Genomic DNA, 20,595 nt, shown 5'->3' on the forward strand with positions numbered 1-20,595 from the left:
TATCAGGGTTCTCGCAGTAGAATCCACTTTGTTAACAGTTCTTTATGACATTAAAACATTAGTCTCAACCTCAATTAACTCGTTTATGAATGATTTTTCTTGAAAATGAGTAACTATTGGGAATATGTCGAAGAATAATAGCAATTAATAAGCTGTTCTAAACATAGCCATCAGTTGAACTCTCTCCGATCATTATAATTTAGGCATTGATTTGTGCTTTAGTACATTTTATCAGACATATTGCACTCAAGGGCATAAGTAACACGTTTCTAAGTTGTTTCTGTACAATAAGATTGCAATCCTTAAAATTTTTGTTATGTAATCAATTACTCGTGTTTGTTGATAGAAAAATTAGTGGTATATTAAAATCTATGGTTTTCACCTGTTTGATAAGCATGTAGGCAGGATTTATGATGATTAAGTATCAAGTCTGCTAAGGAAGTATAATGTAAGCAAATCAATTGGTATTAGTGTATTTATAACATTTTTATATTTACAGGCTGCAGTAAATTAAAACTACAGAATAGCCAGCTCCTCATGTGGATGGGAGGAATGGCACCTGGGTTTTCTCACTTGGAGAGGAAAGTAGATGCTTTATTGGCTTGTGACCCAAAGCGAAAGGATGCTGATGTGGAGGAGATGAATTTCAGCCAATTGCCATTGACAGCAGATGAGGATTTCATCAAACTCTGCCGTAGGATAAGTGAAGATCCCTCATTTGAGCCAAAGGTGGTAAGTGAATAATGATAATTTGTGTGCTGCCATCCTGATTCAAACAATGTATGATTTTTTAAATGAAAGAACAATTAAGTTTTTGTAAGAAAGTTTCATAAGAGTTTCATTTGTAAAAAAGTTTCAGAAGTATATCTTGAGCTCGCCAGACATTCGTGGGTGCTTGGAATTCAAAGTGCTATAAAAATACTCAAGTACAACATAATTTTGAAGTGCGTATGGATTAATGTCCAATGAAATATTAAAAAATTATGGTATGATTGGATTTTTGTTATTTCATATGCACTTGTGCACTCATACTACATGTGCATACTAAACATGATAATTGTGTTAATTTCTTTGGTGAATTTTTCTTCTGGCTGTCTACATGATTTTTGTTATTCTTGTATTAGCTGTTAACTCTTCATTGATCTGGTATTTTTTTATCTCTAGATGCAATGTTTGGTAGCAGTTGGTAGAAGAAATGAATGAGAATGAATTTCTACAAAATATGTTGTGTCGTCTTAGGATGACAATGTACCAGAGTTGTAAGCCCTTACAGGCAAACTTAAGAAGAATTCGGTTAAGAAATCATTTTATAGCACTCCAGTGGGTCCTGTTACTTTTCGTGAGTGCATCCAATAAGATATTCTAAGATTATTATAATAATTGATCATTGAAATGAACTTCTAACATATTACATTAAGTGACATTAACTATGTTTTGTATAATTTCATAGGTGTATGCAGAAGGGTCTACCGTGATGCATCAGATGTGGAGCTGGAAGGGTGTCTGAGTAATTGGCTCAACCAGGCTGAGGTCGGGAAAATAAGAAAGTAAGTAGTCACTTCTCATTTCTCTGCCACACTAATTCGATCATCCCAGACATTTTCTTCATATTTTCCATTCCCTCTTACAATAGGTATACACTATAATGTTCCATGATACATGATATATCATTTCACAAGGAGTAATTACTATTTTCTCTTCAGGGATTAGCAGAATAAACAGACCGAGGATCAGGCTGATGAGGACAATAATTTTGCTTAATAAGTTCATCAGTAACGATCTATAAGTATGTAACCATGTAAGTTCCATGCACCACCTTGTACTCCCATAACTAAACAAGAATTCAAAAGAATGAAGTTTTAATTTTACATCCTCAAAGCCAATCAGCATACTTGTGAATGTTTTGATAAAATTCGAGCAATATGTTTTTACCTTTTGAAGATTTCTGTATTTTAGTTATTACCATGTGTGGCCTAGGGGGTCATAAATTTTTTAAAGTGTTTCTGTCTTTGATGTTTCCTATTCAGTTTGTAAGTATTTCACTCACTTCATTAATAATGATTAACTATCGATGACTCCACCGCTGCCTCAGCTTGTACATAATTAATGAGAAAAATAAATTCTTCAGCATTTATTTGTTGCCCATTTTATTGAATAAATTTAGCTCCCAAATTCTGTGCATGTGAAATGACTAACAATTGATAGAGTGGAAAATTTTAAATTTTGTTGTTGTAAATTGATCATTATTTAGGAGAGCATTTTATTTAGCAGAAATTTTAAGCCAGTTTTTCCACAGCAAGTGTCACTACAGAAATGGTAGGTGTGGAACTAGTTTTCCTAGTATGTAGCAGGTGTGACACTACACATTTTCAGCAGGTGTGATGTGACAAGTTTGCTGCACGTTTGAAAAAGCGTAACTAGGAGGTTTGATTCAAGCTTGCAGGCTTGTCATGACAAGCTTGGTACAAACTTGCAACTTTGTCGTGACAAGCTTGCAGCAAGTTTAGCATGCTATCTGGGATCAATGTTAACATACATAAAGAACTCAGAACAATATTTCAATTGCCAGATCACTGAAGAGTTGATGAACTAATATTGTCCACCAACAAGAAGGTAAAGTTAGCACCAATTATCAATGGGAACACAAATTAAGAACTCAAAAGAGTCATCTAATTGCCAGCTCACTGAATAGTCCATCAGTTAACATTGTTCACACACAGGAAGGTAAAGTTCACAACAATAACTTGTATTATAATTCTAATTCACAACTTGCGGCAGCGGGAAGCAGAACGACGTCACGCGAAGTTTTTCCTGGCATTCACACTTACCCCTCGCACTTTCGAGCGCTTGAAAATTTTCCCTTTTCATTTAATCGCGAAAAATGGTTCTCAACAAAAAGCGTGAACTACGCACTCCAGAAGTAATAATGTTTTGATTCAGGTGATAAAAATATTAGGGAATCACCTTATTATATCCATTTTATACAATTGTATACATGTTATACAATTTTATACATTTCTTACAATTGTGTACATTTCAAAAAATCTTCGCGTGACGAAAATTTTGTATACAATTTTATACAGGATTTCCTGTATACACCTGTACACAATTGTATACAAAATGTGTACATTGTATACAAATTTGGCTTCATACAATTGTATACAGTGTATACAATTTACACATTTTCATACACTGTATACAATTGTATGAAATGTATACAGTTGTATACATTTCATGCAATTGTATACATTTCATACAATTGTATACATTTCATACAATTGTATACATTTCATGCAATTGTATACATTTCATACAATTGTATACATTTCATACAATTGTATACATTTCATACAATTGTATACAGTGTATGAAAATGTGTAAATTGTATACACTGTATACAATTGTATAAAGCCAAATTTGTATACAATGTACACATTTTGTATACAATTGTGTACAGGTTTATACAGGAAATCCTGTATAAAATTGCATACAATTGTATACAAAATTTTCACTGGGGTATACTCATTGATCCTATGTATGTAACTAAACGATTTTACCACAGGGAAAGCTGTGAGGAATTTATTTATAATGTGGCTAATACAACATGGAGTGAACAAGGCCATGGCAATCCACTCGATGTTGATGCTAGGTTTAACTCCTTCCTGAATGATTTTCTGTTGCTTTTTAATCATTCATTTCCTTTAAGAACCAGGAAGTTTAACTATAAAAGCAAAAATATTAAATTCCCTCCTGAGCTCCTAAATATGAATGCCAGGGTTAAAGAACTGCATAGACTGTCAAAGTTTTCTGATCCATCCCTCCTCAATCAATACAAAGCTCTCCTACATAAATACAAATGCAGTATTAGGGAATTTAAGAAAAATCGTCATAGCCATGTCATTGCTTCTTCAAATAACCCCTCCAAAGCTGCATGGAGGATTATTAACCAACAAACTAAAAATAACTTTGAACAGAGACCAACTTTTATCAAATTTAATGACCTACCCTGTCGATTTCTGAAACAACAATGCCTGTTCGCTGTCCGTTTGAAGTCTGTTGATAGCCTGTTCGAGATTAGTGAACAGGGTATTAACAGCCAACGAACAATCTCGGGTCACTCACAAGTAGGAACAACTTACGAACAGCCTACCAACAGTTTGTACTCTGTTTGCAGCTTGTTCCTTAACAGGCAGGAAACAAGCATTTCGGGAACAATAGTGAACAAGCTTTTAACAGGCAGGGGCCGGTTGGTAGTATGTTTCACCGAACAGGGAATGAACAGACAACAGTGAACAAACACTAAACACCCTATCGATTTACGTAAAAATAATGCCTGTTCGCTGTCAGTTTGGTACCTTTTGGAGATTTTGAGAACAGATTATGAACAACGTACGAACAATTGTTTTAAGTTTCGGAATTTGGACAAAAATTTGGATTAATCCAAATTTAATTGAGTACAAGGAAGTTTGATTGAATCCAAAGAAAATATCATCTACTTAAACAGTAATTATATACGGTTGAATTCATTATCACGATTACCATCAACCACGGATGACGGTTATTGAAGTGAACACGCAAATTATATTAGCTATCTGCTCGGCTTACGCACGTTAAATACTTTACTTCGCCAATTACAGGCAGGGGCCGTATGTTTCAGCCAAAGAGTATGTACTCTGTGGTTTCAGCGGACTGGGAACGAACAGACAACAGTGAACGGACACTCAACAGGCAGGGGCCGGTTCTTAGTCCTTTTCACGGTACAGGGTACGAACAGAAAACAGTGAACAGCTAGTGAACAGGTTCTCAACAAGGACGGAAAGATAGCGTGGTGCTGCTACCTACCTATAGAAGATAGCAAACGCAAACAATGACGCCAATAACCGATACCGTTATCCGGACAGTTTACGAGCACATGGTCGACTGTGTTGTGGTGAAGTTGTTGGTTGCGGAGAAAACAGTTATTTATTTGAGTATTATTTAACCTGTGCTAAATGCCCGCAGTGACGAATTAAGTAATTCGTGCATCCATTCAGTGATAGCGAAAGTCGTGAAGTGATATTTGTTCTTGAGTGTGTTTATTTAATAATTTATTGTGTCTCTTAAGTTTTTGAGCAAGTACTGAGATTTGTATTGTATTTGTATTATGCGTATGTGCGTTACGTCGCCAATAAGAACCGACAAACATTGTCAGAGGACTGTCTTTCTTGTAGGTTTGTTTGTGAGAAGTGAAATCATCGTGTTCATAAATATTCTTTAAAGGCGTGTTTCTCTTTTAAAAACACACGTATTATGTTGACATAGTGCAGAATCCGAGTTGTATTAATTTAAGGAAGTACATATTTCTTTGATGAAGGCATGTGAAATATTTTGTTGGTGTAGTGGTTGTTCTGTTAATGATGACAAAGCTTGCTTTTCTACAACTATTCAAGATTTTTATAACTATAATGGAATATGTGGAAAAGCACAATAAAAGTTTTTCTTACAATCATTCAAATGAATTTCAACTTTTAATTCTATTTTAACATAAATTATCTCTTGTCTATTATGCCCAACTTAGCAACAGCGAACAGTTAAGGAACAAAGTATGCGCATAGGGAGAGAACAGACAAATAACCGTCTTCTCACAGACAAGGAACAGACAAGGCGTTCCAATTTACATTCTACGAACAGTCGCCTGCCTGTTCTCTCTTGGTCAAGGTACAGGGAACTAACAGCCGAAGAAAACAGGCAATGAACTGACAGCGCACAGTCCCCTGCCTGTTTATTGTCTGTGGTCCAACAGGTAAGGAACAGAGAATGCCGCTTTCTTAACAGGGAGGGAACAGACAAGTAACCCTTTTCTCACAGACAAGGAACAGACAAGGCGTTCCAATTTACATTCTACGAACAGTCGCCCGCCTGTTCTCTCTTGGTCAGGAAACAGGGAACGAACAGCCAACTGACAGACAATGAACAGACTTTATTGTTACAGAAATCGACAGGGTACCTGTTTTGAACCCTATTGCCATTGCAAATTGTTTTAATAGCCAATTCTGTCAAACCGCTAATAACACAGATCTACCTTCTCTTAGTTGGGATAAAACACCCTCGTCAATTTTTCTCTCCCCAACTACCCCTAATGAGGTTGCCAACATCATCCACTCTCTTTCTAATTCCTGGTCAGTAGGATATGATGGAGTCCCTATACCTATCATTAAATTAGTTGCTAGGATTATTTCTGCTCCCCTGTCCGACATTTTTAATTTGTCTATCTGCAATGGTCATTTTCCTACCTACCTGAAAACTGCTGTCATCATTCCAATCCATAAAAAGGGATCCACCACTGAAGCCAATAACTATCGACCTATTGCACTACTCTCAGCTTTCTCAAAAATTTTTGAGAAACTCTTCTACAATCGCATAATGAATTATTTATCCCATTTTAACTTGCTGAATTCTTCCCAACATGGCTTCATCAAGGGAAGATCTACAATATCTGCAGCTTTCCAACTCATTAATGATATCACTTGGGGTCTTTCCAATCAGAAAGAAATACTTGGGATTTTCTTCGACCTATCGAAAGCTTTTGATACCCTAAATCATAATATCCTGTTCTCTAAACTCAATCACATTGGAATAAATGGCAATGCTCTAGCCTGGATACAATCTTACTTATCCAATAGAATGCAAATGGTTCAATTAAATACAACTTTTGCTGCTGGTGCTAACACACTTCGATCCAACCCTCTCAAATCGAACTGTGGGGTCCCTCAAGGATCAATCCTGGGCCCTCTTTTATTTGTCATCTTCATCAATGATCTCAAATATCACCTACCTATGTGTAAGGTGACCCTATATGCTGATGACACTTCTACACTGAACCTGAGCGATACGCTGTTAGGAGTAACGAATGCTGCTCAAATTACTGTTTCAACTATAGGTCAATGGTGCCATAATAACAGCTTACAATTAAATGACCTCAAAACATCTTTTCTCCACTTCCATAACAAAATTTCTCCCCCGACTTCAAGCCCTTTACTCCGAACTATCAGTAATAATTCAATCAAGCAATCTAACTGTACTAAATTCTTGGGTTTAACTCTAAATGAAAATCTTGACTGGCAATTCCACGTTGATAATCTGAACAAAAAAATTTCATCTGGTATCTTCATGATTCGTAAACTTGCCCCCACCACCTCTGTGGAGATCTTAAAGCTAGTTTACTTTGCTAAAATCCACTCCTACCTGTCTTATGGTGTGATATTTTGGGGCAACACCAGTGCTGCCACAAGGGCCTTCTCCATGCAAAAGAGATCTTTGAAGGCAATTGCTGCTGTTTCCATCAGATCTCCAGGAAAGCCACTGTTTCTTAAATTCAAGATAATGACACTACCATGTCTGTTTATTTTTTATTGTGCACTATTTGTCAAAATGTATCCTGATTTGTTCTGTCCGAGCTCTACCATTCATGATTATTTCACTCGGCGCAGAAATGATGTTCACCTGAGAAGGCAACCCTGTGCCTTATCTAGAAAGGGAACTCATCACTCAGCTTCCCTTATTTTTAATAAATTACCACCGCATGTAAAAACTCAGTCCAACATTGCAACCTTCAAGCGCGAATTGAGAAGGCTGCTTTTATCCAAAGCCTATTACAATCTAGACGAATATATGTGTGATAATGTATAATTGATCTGTGTCGTTTTTTGTGTGTTTGGTATCTCTTTGTATCTGTAATATTCTCTTGACCATGTTCTATGTTCTATTCCTTGGACCAACAGAACAATAAAAATTATTATTATATTTATTAAAAAAGGTTAGTGTCTCCACTATGCTTCAAAATGAGCAAATTGTTGAACTGTGCAGCATTGGAAAAGTAACTGCATCTGATTGCAACACCAGTGGTGCAACTGAACAAAATTGAGATCATGAGTATACTTCAAAAACAGCTGTTACCTCTCAGAAGTGGTGTACCTGGGGAAGTCCTATCCAATGTCTGCAAACATCACAGAATATACTATTTGAAAAAGTATTAAACCTACCAAATATATTGTCTTGATCCTTTTAAGAGCCACAAGAAGAAAATATCAAAATCACAGAGAAATGCAAGTCTTGAATTTGCAGGAAAGGCCTGTAAAATCCCAACTCTTCGGAAATTAGTGCCAGGAATGAAAATATGCCAGCCATGTAGGGAGGAGGTAAAGAAACACTCCAGGTTTGGAAATGAGCTTTCTGATGTTGAAGCAGTAGATAAAGACAGCAATGATAGTATTTTGAATTTTCAAACAACAGTATCCCAAGAAAAATCAACTGAGCTACTTAACAGAACGCTGCAAGATATAGAGGAGTCACCTTTAAAATTTCATGGCATATCATCTCACAGAAGGTCAACCTACGCTAAAAGGAAAGTAGAGTCAGCATGCAGTAATTTTAAAAGGAAAGTTAAAAGAGTTCTTGATAAAGAATTATCTCCAGAAAAGGATGACCCAAAACTCCCAAAAGGACTACTTCAGAAAGTTCATGATATGGATGTGCTCATAGACTTAATCAAACAAAAAGTTCACACATCAAGCACTCATCAAGGAAAGGTACATCTGTTATCATTGGTACCAACTTCATCTACATCTACATCTACATAATACCCCGCAAGCCGCCTAAAAGGCGTGTGGCAGGGGGTGTTAGGACACCAGCCGTTTACAGCTATTAAAAAAAAAAAAGAAGAAGTGCTCTAACGAGGTTGGGACAAGCGTTTATTAAAGTCCTTTATTGTTCGGGGGAAAAACGAATTCTTATATCTATCCGTTCGGCTAAAAATCTCTCTTAATTTATCGCTTCTGTCGGACCTGGAAATATAGTGTGGCTCTAAGATTATGTTCTCTGTGTCGCTCTTAAATATATCCATTCTCAATTGCTCAAGCAATCTAAGCCTAGCGCGCAGCCTCCGAGTCTCCAACGGCTCCCAGCCTAATTCGCTTAACATCTGGGTAACACTGTCTGTACGCCCGTAGCGGTTTTTGACGAAACGCGCAGCCTTCCTTTGTATCTTATTCAGCTCGCGGATTAAGTCTTTCTGCACTGGATCCCATACACTCGCTGCATATTCAAGGTGCGGTCGGACGAGAGCGAAATAGCACCTTTCTTTTACTTTCTCATCCGAAAATCTTCCCACAATACGCTTGACGAATCCTAATTTCTTCAGGGCTATGCCGCAAATATTCTTTATATGAGTTCCCCAACGTGAGGTTCGAGGTTATCGTAACTCCCAGGTACTTCACTTCGTCTGTTGCCTTTATGTTAATGCCATCCACTGCATAAACATTGTTAGTGTTGGACGAATTCCGCAAAAAATGTACCGCCATGCATTTGCTCAGATTAAGTTCGAGTCCCCACTCTTGACTCCACAAATGAACGTTGTTTAAGTCCGATGATAGATTTTCATAGTCAGAGTGATCACTAATTTCGCGGTAGATGACAGCGTCGTCAGCAAATAAACGTATTTTACTGCTAATGCGGGAGCAGAGATCGTTAATGTATATATAATGAACAACAGGGGGCCGATTACGCTTCCTTGTGGAACACCTGATGTAACTTTTACAACATCAGAGCTAATTCCGTCAAGAACTACTTTTTGTTTACGATCTCTGAGGAAGTCGCGTATCCAGTTTACAACTGTTTCGTTTAATCCGCATGACTGTAATTTGTATAAAAGTTTGTTGTGAGGTACAGTGTCGAAAGCTTTCTTAAAATCTAGAAATAGTGCGTCAACTTGTCTTTTCGATTCACCAGATTTTATAACGTCGTGAAGAAAGAGCGCGAGCTGTGTTTCGCAGGATCTATTTTTTCGGAATCCGTGCTGACAGTCATGGAGGAAGTTACGTCTGTCCAAGAAAGTCATGATATTACTAACAACGATATGTTCAAGTATCTTGCCTATAATTGATGTTAGGGAAATTGGACGGTAGTTGCCTGGGTCATTTCTGTTTCCCTTTTTGAAAATGGGTGTAACACTTGCAATTTTCCAGTCGGGCGGTAACTTCCCTTCGGAGAGTGACTTCTTGAATATGATCTCTAAGTAAGGCGCGATCTGTGGAGCTAACTCTTGGAGGACACGCGCGGGTATTCCCTCCGGACCCGGAGATTTACTATTCTTAATCGATTGTAGTTGTTTAGTTATCCCATCACGTTTTATAGATATTTCTTCCATCAAATCCTCAGTATATGGGATGTCTAAATTGAATAGGGAAATTGCATACTTTTTATAAACAATATGCTGATATACTACAGTAAACACTTAGTACCGCAATATACTTTTTTCCGCTTAAAATTCAGTTTATACCCTAGAAAATGACTCCCAAAAGTCGCCCGAGTTTCGCGGGCTAAAAAATACCGCCCCCACTAATCTTTGGCTGTGACGTCATAGTTCAGTACGAGTCCAAGATCTAAGCCCAGTAACTGCAGGTTTGGAAGAGCCACGTTGCGTTTAAAGGAGAACGTGGGTGAAATAAGGAAAAATTACAAGTGGTGCATTGTTCCTCTGTGCAATAACACCCCAGAAAAAATTTTCGTCTGCATTCCCACGGAGGAAATTAGAAGAAAAGCCTCGATGCAAGCCGTCTGTCGGGATGAGCGTTACGGAAAAATAAGAGTATAATAAACGGAATGATAAACCCGTGTGCTATGTGAGCGAAGATAACTTTAATATAAATAATATTTCCATATTTCATTGACTGAATAACTTGAAACTGAGATTTTTTGATAATTCGGCCGCCCTAGAATAAAAACTCAACTTCACAACAAAAATCGAGATAGGTGTTTCTCGATGGTTACGATGGACTCAAATTATTAAGGTACTTGTTCAATTTCAGTTACGGAAGGACATAGAAAATTCCATGATGTTTAAAATCAAGGGAGGAAATATGAAAATATAGAGCAACGTTGATCCTCATGCATTCGAGTGCCAGCCAAGAAGACAGCGTTTTCTTCTACTGTCGGCGTCAAAATGATGTGCCGCTGTACTTTGCAAATTTATATCCTGGCTGGCTTCACTACATGCTATAAAAATGAACTATACGTCATTTTAAAGGAAATTTTATCCTAAATTCTGATTTATTTTATTACAAAAAAATTGAAAAATGTAGACACGGTCAGTGCAATAAATGACTCCGCGCACCGAAAAATTAGCCGTTTTGTCAATTTCATGAACTTTGCAACTCAACCTAAGGAAAACTACTACGTCTACAGCATTCATCTTCCACATTAATTTACACTCATCAGTGCGAATTAATAAAATGGCTTTTGAGTATTTTTAGAACTTATATTTTGTTATAAATAAATGAAAATATTTAAACATTATCTTGTCCCATAGTTTACCCCGAAAGATAAAGGAAGTTGTAGATGGAAAAAGAATGGAATCCAGAGGTGGTCACAAAAAATGAATCGCAGCATTCTTTGATTTTATTCTGCGCCGTTGCTTGCTTTTCAAAAAAAAGTTGAGTCACAAGAGGAATGTTCCGCGGCCTTTGATTTGGAAATTATGGAGATAAGAATGGACATGTGTGGATCAGCAATTTCCATTTAGTTGGTTGTCAGGATAAACCAAGGATCCATTTAAAGGTTGTCAGGCCATCGTATAAAGATAGGACTGATGTGCACCACAGGGGAAATGGTGTGTTTGAGGGAAAGTCAAACCCAAAGTTGCCCAAAGAATGTGCAGTTCTATGTTGCTCTTTCCCCAGTTAAAACCAAATAGATATTGGATTGGGATGATATTTTCACCACGGGTTCCAGTGATAGTGAGAGTGCAGGTGATCACGGTCATCGTCGAAAGTCATCCCTCTAGGATTTCCGATACGGAATTTTTAAGTGACAACCGATCGCAATGACGATGAGCTCGCCTTTAGAGAAGGTTTCAGATATATCGTGAGAAAAGCTCCCAAAATGTATTAAAGACTCTGTTTGGAAAACATGCACATTTTAATGCTAATTTAGGAAGTATTTCATTTCAAAAGTAACTTATTAACACCTGAAGACGTTGTGTTTATTATATTGATCGAAGTGCGATTGACCGATTCTTTCTGCAGAATAGGAAGTGGCTTCGGGGTTTTTAGTCACAAGATGGTAGATTGTGTTGGAAGTTCGTCTATATTATCGCTACTAAATTGAAACATTAATAGTCTGGCTTCCTCAGAGCTTCCTGTCGCCCTCCAGGCAAGGTATTTTTAAGTTGAAAGTATCATCGACAGCTTCGAAGTGGAAATAAGTTCACCATAAGACTCTACCGGACTGCCAAAAGAATACACATTTCACATGAGTATACGCTTTCGCCAATATTATACGCAAGTCTCACTTTGCTATGAACTATAAAACATTACAGATGCACATCAGCTACCTTTCCATTTCTCGGCATCGACTTTCCGAGTCGACGAAGTCGTACTGAACTATGACGTCACTTTTCTACCAGCCAATCATCGGGCGTTTTCGCTTCTCACTTGCATTTGAAAATTCTCGTGAACTTTGATGCATTAAATATCGCAAACCACGTCATAAAATAATAGAAAAACTTTCACCGAGGTATGCAAACATATATTTTTATATTATTTTGGGGCTATTGATTATATCTGAAATATATGCAAGTTCCCTATTGAGTATCGTCAGTAGTGTATACACTTTCGAAGTGGGCATTTAAAGTGTTAGCTTTGTCTATATTTTCGGTGACAAGTTTACCATCTTTATCAAATAACGAATCTACGGTTGAATGTTTTCCCTGAAGCTCTCTCGCGTACGACCAAAAGGATTTCGGATTTTCTTCGAGTAATTCACCAAGTACTTTTTTCTTAAATTTTCGCATTGCAGTTCGCATTGATTTCTTGGTTATTGAGCGTTGAGCAGCGTAACTTTCTTTAGCTTCAAGTTCCTTCGATTTATTACGAGACGTGATGGACTTTCTGGAGCAGGAAGAAAGTAATGGAAGAGTTTCATGTGAGTGAGTACACTGCCTGCCAAGCAAGAGAACTTTTCAGAGAAAATTTTGTTGAATTCCCTCTCTCCAAAATACAATGCACGGAGCGTTCCGAAGAAAAACTCTGTTGAGGGCACACAGAAATGCTTGGTCTGCGAAAGGACGTGATTTCCAGTGGCCCGAGTCTTGAAATTTTCGTTACTCACCGAACACAAATCGACTTTTTCGTTATCATCGGTAACTTCGTTAGCCTCATAGCGAATTTCGGCATCAACGAATCGCGGAGCAAGTCCTTAATTTTTTCGTTAACAGTACAGCGAGTAATCTTCGTTTCGTTATTCCCGCTGGTGCTGCAGCGATGTCTGTGGCTTTGTACCAAACTAACACAAATGACTGCTCTAACGCAACCGTACCCCAACCCACCGTTACTGATGGTTACTATGGATTCTTACAGTGTTTATTTTTCCTTTGGAGCGACTAGTGCAGCTTAGGAGCAGATTTTTGTAATCATACATAGTAATAAAAATATAATGGAGAGTGTAGGTAAGAAAAGAATGACCAAAGTCTCCGAGAAGCAGCAGGAGCTAATGCTTGAACTTTATACGAGGCATAAAACTATTTTAACCGGAAAGCTTGGCCCTAATGTAACAAGCAAATCTAAACAGAAATGCTGGGAAACTATCGCACAGCAATTAAATGCAGCAGGCCAGGGTCCAGCGAAGGACGGGGAGAAGTGGAAGAAGGTAATGTTTTGCTGATTATGACTGAACTAAATCTTGGAAAATGTAAACATTATTGAAAAACTTCAGTCCAGAGGTAAGTAATGCCGTTGAAGTGAAATAACTTGAACTGTAATCATTTAGATGAAATTAATTGGATGTCTTTGGGAAAAGGTGTTTATTTATTCGGTTCCTCTCTTCGTAATTCATGCTCCTTGTTCTAACGTTCTCATCAAGTCTGTTAACTGCTTTTGAATTCGGAATAGTTTTGCACGTTATAATTCATGTATCAATGGTTAGCTAAAAGTGCTTGCAACATTGATTTTGAGACAGACATGGGCAGACTGGAGAAGCTCAGTTAAAGCAAAAGTGTTGCGTCTCCAGAAATATCATAAAGAGACAGGTGGGGGAGGCATGTCAAAGGAAAATTTAAGCCCATTGGAGGAAAGACTTTTAGAAACTGTTGGAAAAGTTTGTACCTACGGAGATCCAGGTTGTAAGGAATCGCTTGTGGAGGTATTTTTGATAAACTTCAGTGTATTTGAGCAAAGTATGTATGATTATTTTGATTCCTTAGTATTTGTTAACATTACGGAATTTCCATTTTAAAAGGAGGAGATTTCAGTTGATAACGAGGAGGTCTTGTCAGCCATAGGTTTGTAAAAAGCTGTCACCTATTCATAGTTTGTAGCATATTTGGATATAGGGCCTCATTAATATATTTTGTTACTGGTAGGGCAAGTGCTCATGGACTTTGGATGTAGTAGTAGCTTTGAAGATAATACCAATGCAGGTGTGTACTGGAAAATGACAATTTTCCAAACTCAAATACATACAATATGATTCTTGGTTTTCTTATAAACAAGCAGTGAGAAAAGGTGCAATGCACACTTAAGGAATGATAAAAGAGTTTTAAATAAATAACTTGTACTAAGAGATATGCTCTGGTGTGATCAATGCCAATTGATGGAAATTACAATGATTGTATTACACAGTAAGAGAACCCTCCTCGCCCTTGGAAGAGATAGTGCCTCCACCCTCTCCATTTTTGTCAAGGCAGATATCTCCTCATTCTTCCCCAATTAATAGGAATTTTGTGAAAGAGAAGAGAAAACTCAAAGGTATAAAACTAAGAGTGTTTCATAGGTATAATTGAAGTACCTGGTGAACCATGGTGAATTGATAACTACCACATTAATGCTTATATTAATTACTTTAATTTCATTTGTTGAATCTTTCCTTCCTGATTAACAGGCAAGAACATTTCTCCTTATGAAAGAACGAAGGAAAGGCTTTCTCAGATAGAGGAAGAGAAATTGAAATTTAAAAAAGAGATTGAAGGAAAAATGTTAAACGTTCTTAATCAAATTTTAAAATCTTTAAATGACCTCCAACAAACTGAAAGTAGAAAAGCAGCTGCAGCTGAGAAGCAAGCTGATGCTTTTGAAAAGATTTCAGAATGCCTACAAAATTATTTAATAAAAAAGTAATTTGAACCTATGTTACATCTATGGCATCAGATTTGTTTGAAATATTTTAAATAATAACAATAAATATCAATATTTAATTGCCAAAGGATCAGAAAGCAATGAGTGCATTGATTCAGATGTATGGTTTTTAGAAAATAGTAAAAGCATCACCAGCAATATCATTATGTTTACGATGGGTAAAAATGGGAATGGTCAATTCTGCCATCAGCATTTTAGTAGAGGTGCTAAAGAAATGCACTACCATTAGTCATTGATTTAGATGCATGTAGAGGTAGAAGTACATACATGGTACACTTAGGGGCAATGTTTGGATGAATACAAAAAGACTTAAGAATTTACAAGTTCTCATAGTAATACTATTTTGAGAGGAGAAATACATACCTTCACTTTATCCATGAAAGCCTTATCAGTTGGGAAATCTTTATTTGTAAGGGAATTTTATAGTAAAGTTGCAGCCCCATACGTTGAGGCCCTATAGGTGATTTCCTAGTTCATACAAATGGTTGGTGCAGATCATTTTGTTTTCAGTTGGAGTACTGGTGAACATCTGAGTTGAAGTAATATTCGTTCATGTTGTTTTGTGTAAAGAATGTTTAAATTATGCTCACTCAAGAAAGGGTAAAATTTTTAACTTCTTGAATGGTAATGTCTGCATGGGCTGTTGTTATTGGCATGAGGTATAATTCAAACAACCTTCTTTTGAATACTGAACAATTTCAAGACAGAGGAAGTTCACCAAAAGATTATATGCACTATATGATGCATGGGAGTGGAACAAGCCTTAGTAAATGTTATAGAGAATGTCAGTTGACTCCGTTTAGTGGATGGATCTAATGAGGAAGCAGATGAAGCTAAATTTGTTGACCAAAAACAAATATGGGTATCCCATGAAACATTTGAGTCTATGTGCATCCTTAAATATTTGGCTGAATTATCTTGAGGAATATGCGTGCCATTAATTATTATAATTACACATTGCTGCAGGTAGACTATTGCCTGGTGGCAGCATTAGATGTACATGAATAACAAATGTGTACATCCAAAGTTTCTATCTTTCTAATACAAAGTTTAGAAACAGAATGGACACCCATGATAAAAATAATCCACTAATTCTAATCTCACACTACTAAGAATAACATTGTAACGTTGTGCCAATGAACCTATTTCAAACAATCCATTAAATACATTATTTCTAATATAATAGGTACCACTAAAAAATGAGCATTAACCCAATTTCACACTCTCCCTTTTAAACAACTATGTAATTAGTCAATAAGTGATGACACTTCTTCCTAAAAAATGTATGGGGATAGGGAAATGCCCCTCTTAGGCTTTTGTATATTTCTGAAATACATTGTGTGACTTCACAATGTTCAGTTTAAGGGAGTTCTTAAGCCATCAGCGATTCACTGACAGTTAAACCATCGGTGATGAGAGATTGAAGACTGAAGAAAAAACAATGAATTTAGTGTCATCTGCATGCAGAGTTGGATAAATACCAGCTATTTTAGGGATAGTATGTGGTATTATAATCAGGTAAGTCATTTAAACCTAAAGGTTGATTAAATCATACACTCATTTTTGGTGCCACTTGCTCCGAAGGAGAAATTGTTTATTCACAACTGGATGTTTTACTGCATCAACAGTACAGAATTCATCGATTTTCATACAGGAGATTAATTACAAAATAACAGATGAATTATAAAACGAGTGATGATGTAGATCGGCATGGTTGACTATTTTCTAAGGATAATAAATACCATTCAGTTTATCTAAATTAGGAAAACCGAGCTCTAATAATTTGGCGACGAATTCTTAGGGCTTCATTATGAGCATGATGCTCAATATCTTCCCTTGCATAACCTGCAGCTCTATTTGCCGGAGGAAGCTGTATATTATCATCTTCCAAGTTATACCTCTTGCACATGTTGTGTATAACAACACAAGTGTTAACGATTAATGAAGCTCTCTCAGGGGAATAATGTAGTCCTCTCTCAGATAGCAAGCATCAAAACCTACTCTTGAGGACACCGTTGCATCTTTCAATGCAGTTTCTTGCAGCAGCATGTGCCTCTGTATACCTGTTCTCTGGGGTTCCTGGTATTGCATTTAATACTGGTGTCATCAGCCAAGGCTGAAGAGGGTAACCACTATCCCCTGGGATGAAAACAAAGTATTTCATTTTGGTATTTAGCACTTCTTTATAAAACCGACAGAATGGGTGCTTACTCAATTTGATGATTAATACATTCTTGTCAACTTGAAAAGTAAACTGTAGCATACCTATAAGCCATCCATCTAGGGTTCCTACAGAATGAGCATTTTCCAATGCCCTGTATATGTTTGAGCTCCTCCAAATGAAGGAATCATGTGTTCCCCCAGGGTATCTTGCGTTAACATTTAAAATGTTTAAATCATAGTCACATATCTGATTTTAAAGGGAAACAAGCAAGAAATAGTAGGTTATTATCTACATAGGCTCTTTAACCAATATTCATGCTACATATGTATATTACCAGCTGAACATTTATGGAATGATAACCATGCCTATTAACGTAAAGGTGTTCAGGATATACTTCATCATTTACATGCGGAGCCTTGATCTTCACGTGCGTGCAATCAATTGCACCGAGAATACCGGGGAAATTCTTTTCCTCCAAAAATCTGAAATTTAGACTTAGTTAGATTTAGTTAGGAATATCATCAATAATTATGTCCAACGTTGAATACTCATTCAACCTGGAATATATCTTAATGAAATAATTTGTTTACCGTGCTTTTATCCTTCTCTGCTTATCAATATTAATTGGGAATGCAACCCATTTGTGAAGTAAATGTTCATTCACCGTATCAGTTATCTCCTTAATTATTCGACTTACAGTCTTTTGGCTTACATTCAAAAATAAATTTAATCCAACTGGCCTTTGATAGCTGCCACAGGCAAAAAAATGCAATGCTGTAACAACCTGCATTCAAGAAAATAGGTTTTTTTTATCGTAGTTTCCATAGTAAGAGAAACGTAGTAATCGTTGACAAGAAAAGGTTAAATATACGGCTAACAATTTTGCAATAATAACAAGTTCACTTTCTTTAGTAGGACTCATTTTACTGATGGTAAAAAAATGAAATTAGTCCATGCCTACAGGTAAATACCTTTATTTCAATAGGAATGCATGATCTTCGTGAAGAATGCATGTAAAGCCTTAGCTCTTCCACTAAACCCTAAGTTGCCTCTTGATTAAGGCGAAATATTTGAACAAAATAATCTTCGGGAAGATCGTATGGATTTTGCCGGTCCCTTAGATATCTATCTTGCCTATACAAACGCCTTTCCTCTTCATAAGCTCCCCTCATCAAAATAACGTCTCAAGGCCGCCATACTGGTGTAAACAAACAATATGATTTAACTTCGTTAGGCTATGAACGAATGCTCTTCGTTTTTCGTTGCGTAAACGAAGGAATACATTCGATGAAAAACTTTCGTTGGCAACGAAAGTGTTCAAAACTTGCGCGTTTGGGATAACGAACAAATGACAACGAATGAGTTCGTCATAACGACGGATTTTATTCGTTGAGGCGTAACGAAGGATTCAAGACTCAGGCCACAGGTGAGAATGCTGGGCGAACTACTTCAGAATGTGGCGGTGACGGTAAAAAATTTCAATGCCCTACCGCGTATCAGCTAATTAGCTGCCTCCTTCACCTAACACTGCCGCGCATGGATTGATGTTTGTTCAGTATTGCTAGAAATTGACGTCCCGGACTCCCGATGGAATAGCCAGATTTCGCAGCATAAATACGCAGGCAAGACATATGACTGTCGCTAAGCGCAATAAATTTTAAACTACGATCATTCACGAAAGCATCGAAAAAATTACCAAGGTGGTAGCAAGAAAGTGCTACACCAGGAAATATGGGAATAAAATAATAGCGAAAATTGTGTATTTGATTTATTTCAAGCCGCGGAAAATTCTTGAAATATTTTAATTTTAGAAGCGGAAGTAGCATGCGGTTGAGTAATTCTGTCTCCATGGATGGGAGTGAAGTTAGTTGAAATATTTCCGTCAGCAAGTGATTATAGGCTGCGCTGGTCGCCTCTTTTATTAACTGAACATAGTGTGTAGGCACTTACAAGAAAATAAAGCCATCAGTAAAAGAAAGCTAGTGCTATCGAGCGATTTTGACCATGATTCAAGAGAAAACGATGTGTTCTGTCTTCATTTACCGTCACTTAATATTATTAGGATAGTTGGATGCCCTAACTAATGGTTAACGTGAACATTATTAAAGGTGTATAAGAAAAAAATAAGCGTGAAACATTTATCGCTGAAAATGTCATTCCATGTAGGTAATCGCGGCTGCATTAATGGTCTCTAGTTGTCTCGGTACGATTTGCGGAGGTAGTTAGGCCGTCTCGGGGCTGTCTTGTTGGTACGATATATGGAGGTTTTACGATATGAAGAGGTTCACTATATAGAGGTTTGCCTATAAATTTACATGTAAATCTGACGGGACCAGAGGATTGGTACGAAGTATGGAGGTTTACGATGTAAAGAGGTTCACTACATAGAGGTTTTACTGTATATGAGAGCGGAGGGGTTGGAGAACAAGGTGATGTCTTTGCCAAATTCGACCCAGAAATATGAATGCGAAATATCAAACCAAGTCATCGCACAAATTCAATAAAGCTGAATAGGTTTTGCAGATTGCTACGTGGAACAAAAGCAGACTTTTTTCAGGCGTTTCATCATCAAATTCACAGAGTATTCTGGAAAGACAAAAAGGCCCACATGATTCCACGACATCACAGCTTCACAGGTAAACAGACATCCTCAGCGGAGGGAAAGATCTAAGAAACACTCACGAATTGGACGAGAGAAAATTTAGAATTCCTTCCACCTCCAATTTGAAGTTTTTTTCCACAAGAGGAGAATTTCAGTCCATGACTTTACCTGTGCGGTTTGACGGCACTGTGGCTCTTTGCGTGCTGGGTCAGGTCACTTGCCTTGACGTACCGTCGTCCGCAATTGCCACACGCAAAGGGGAGCTCCCCCGAGTGGTGCGTCCTTGCGTGGCACAACAGCTGATTGCTCTTGCCAAATCCCTTGCCGGAGTGCGAGCACACGCAATGTCTGCCACTATCCCCATCCGCCAAATCCCCGAGCCCTGTTCTCAGAAGACAATGAACGCACATCAAAGAAGAGTGAAGAAACAGGCCAAACTCCAATACAAGCATACCAACATAGTATGTATAAATGTAACATACACTAACTCAAAGTACATCTTTCAAAGTGTACAACCAAATCAGAACATGTACACGCACAAACAAAGCACATGCAAGTCAAAGAAATTTTACAACAATCCCGGTTGATGCCACGTTATTACTGCGATGGATTAGAATTTTAACACACCGAAAATTACTCATATATGTACTCTTAAATAATATTAT

The 20,595-nt window shown here is 37.3% G+C and overlaps 2 protein-coding genes and 1 long non-coding RNA gene across 11 annotated transcripts in view; 2 read left to right on the top strand and 1 right to left on the bottom strand.

Annotated features, from left to right (window-relative positions):
- Positions 1-713: 713 nt before the first annotated feature.
- LOC124171519 lies at positions 714-1,654 on the top strand. The gene is made up of 3 exons (XR_006867799.1): positions 714-732; positions 1,165-1,339; positions 1,451-1,654. It is a non-coding gene; the product is annotated as an uncharacterized LOC124171519 (long non-coding RNA).
- A 12,654-nt stretch (positions 1,655-14,308) lies between these two features.
- Positions 14,309-15,149, top strand: LOC124171512. Its single transcript, XM_046550690.1, has 3 exons — positions 14,309-14,449; positions 14,652-14,777; positions 14,911-15,149. The coding sequence occupies exons 1-3, from the start codon at positions 14,404-14,406 to the stop codon at positions 15,144-15,146; spliced, it is 408 nt and encodes a 135-aa protein (XP_046406646.1). The 5' UTR covers positions 14,309-14,403; the 3' UTR covers positions 15,147-15,149.
- Positions 15,150-16,724: 1,575 nt separating this feature from the next.
- LOC124171513 (Golgi reassembly-stacking protein 1-like) overlaps positions 16,725-20,595 on the bottom strand; it is a 70,802-nt gene continuing 66,931 nt past the window's right edge. For all 9 annotated transcript variants that reach the window (XR_006867788.1, XR_006867791.1, XR_006867787.1 and 6 more), the window contains 2 exons: positions 20,099-20,312; positions 16,725-17,810 (listed from right to left, as the gene is read on the bottom strand). The gene's annotated coding sequence lies outside the window, so the exon portion shown is untranslated. The remainder of the gene's footprint in view (positions 17,811-20,098; positions 20,313-20,595) is intronic.

The sequence above is a fragment of the Ischnura elegans genome, chromosome X (assembly GCF_921293095.1).
Source record: "Ischnura elegans chromosome X, ioIscEleg1.1, whole genome shotgun sequence".
In the NCBI taxonomy this organism is placed as follows: domain Eukaryota; kingdom Metazoa; phylum Arthropoda; class Insecta; order Odonata; family Coenagrionidae; genus Ischnura; species Ischnura elegans.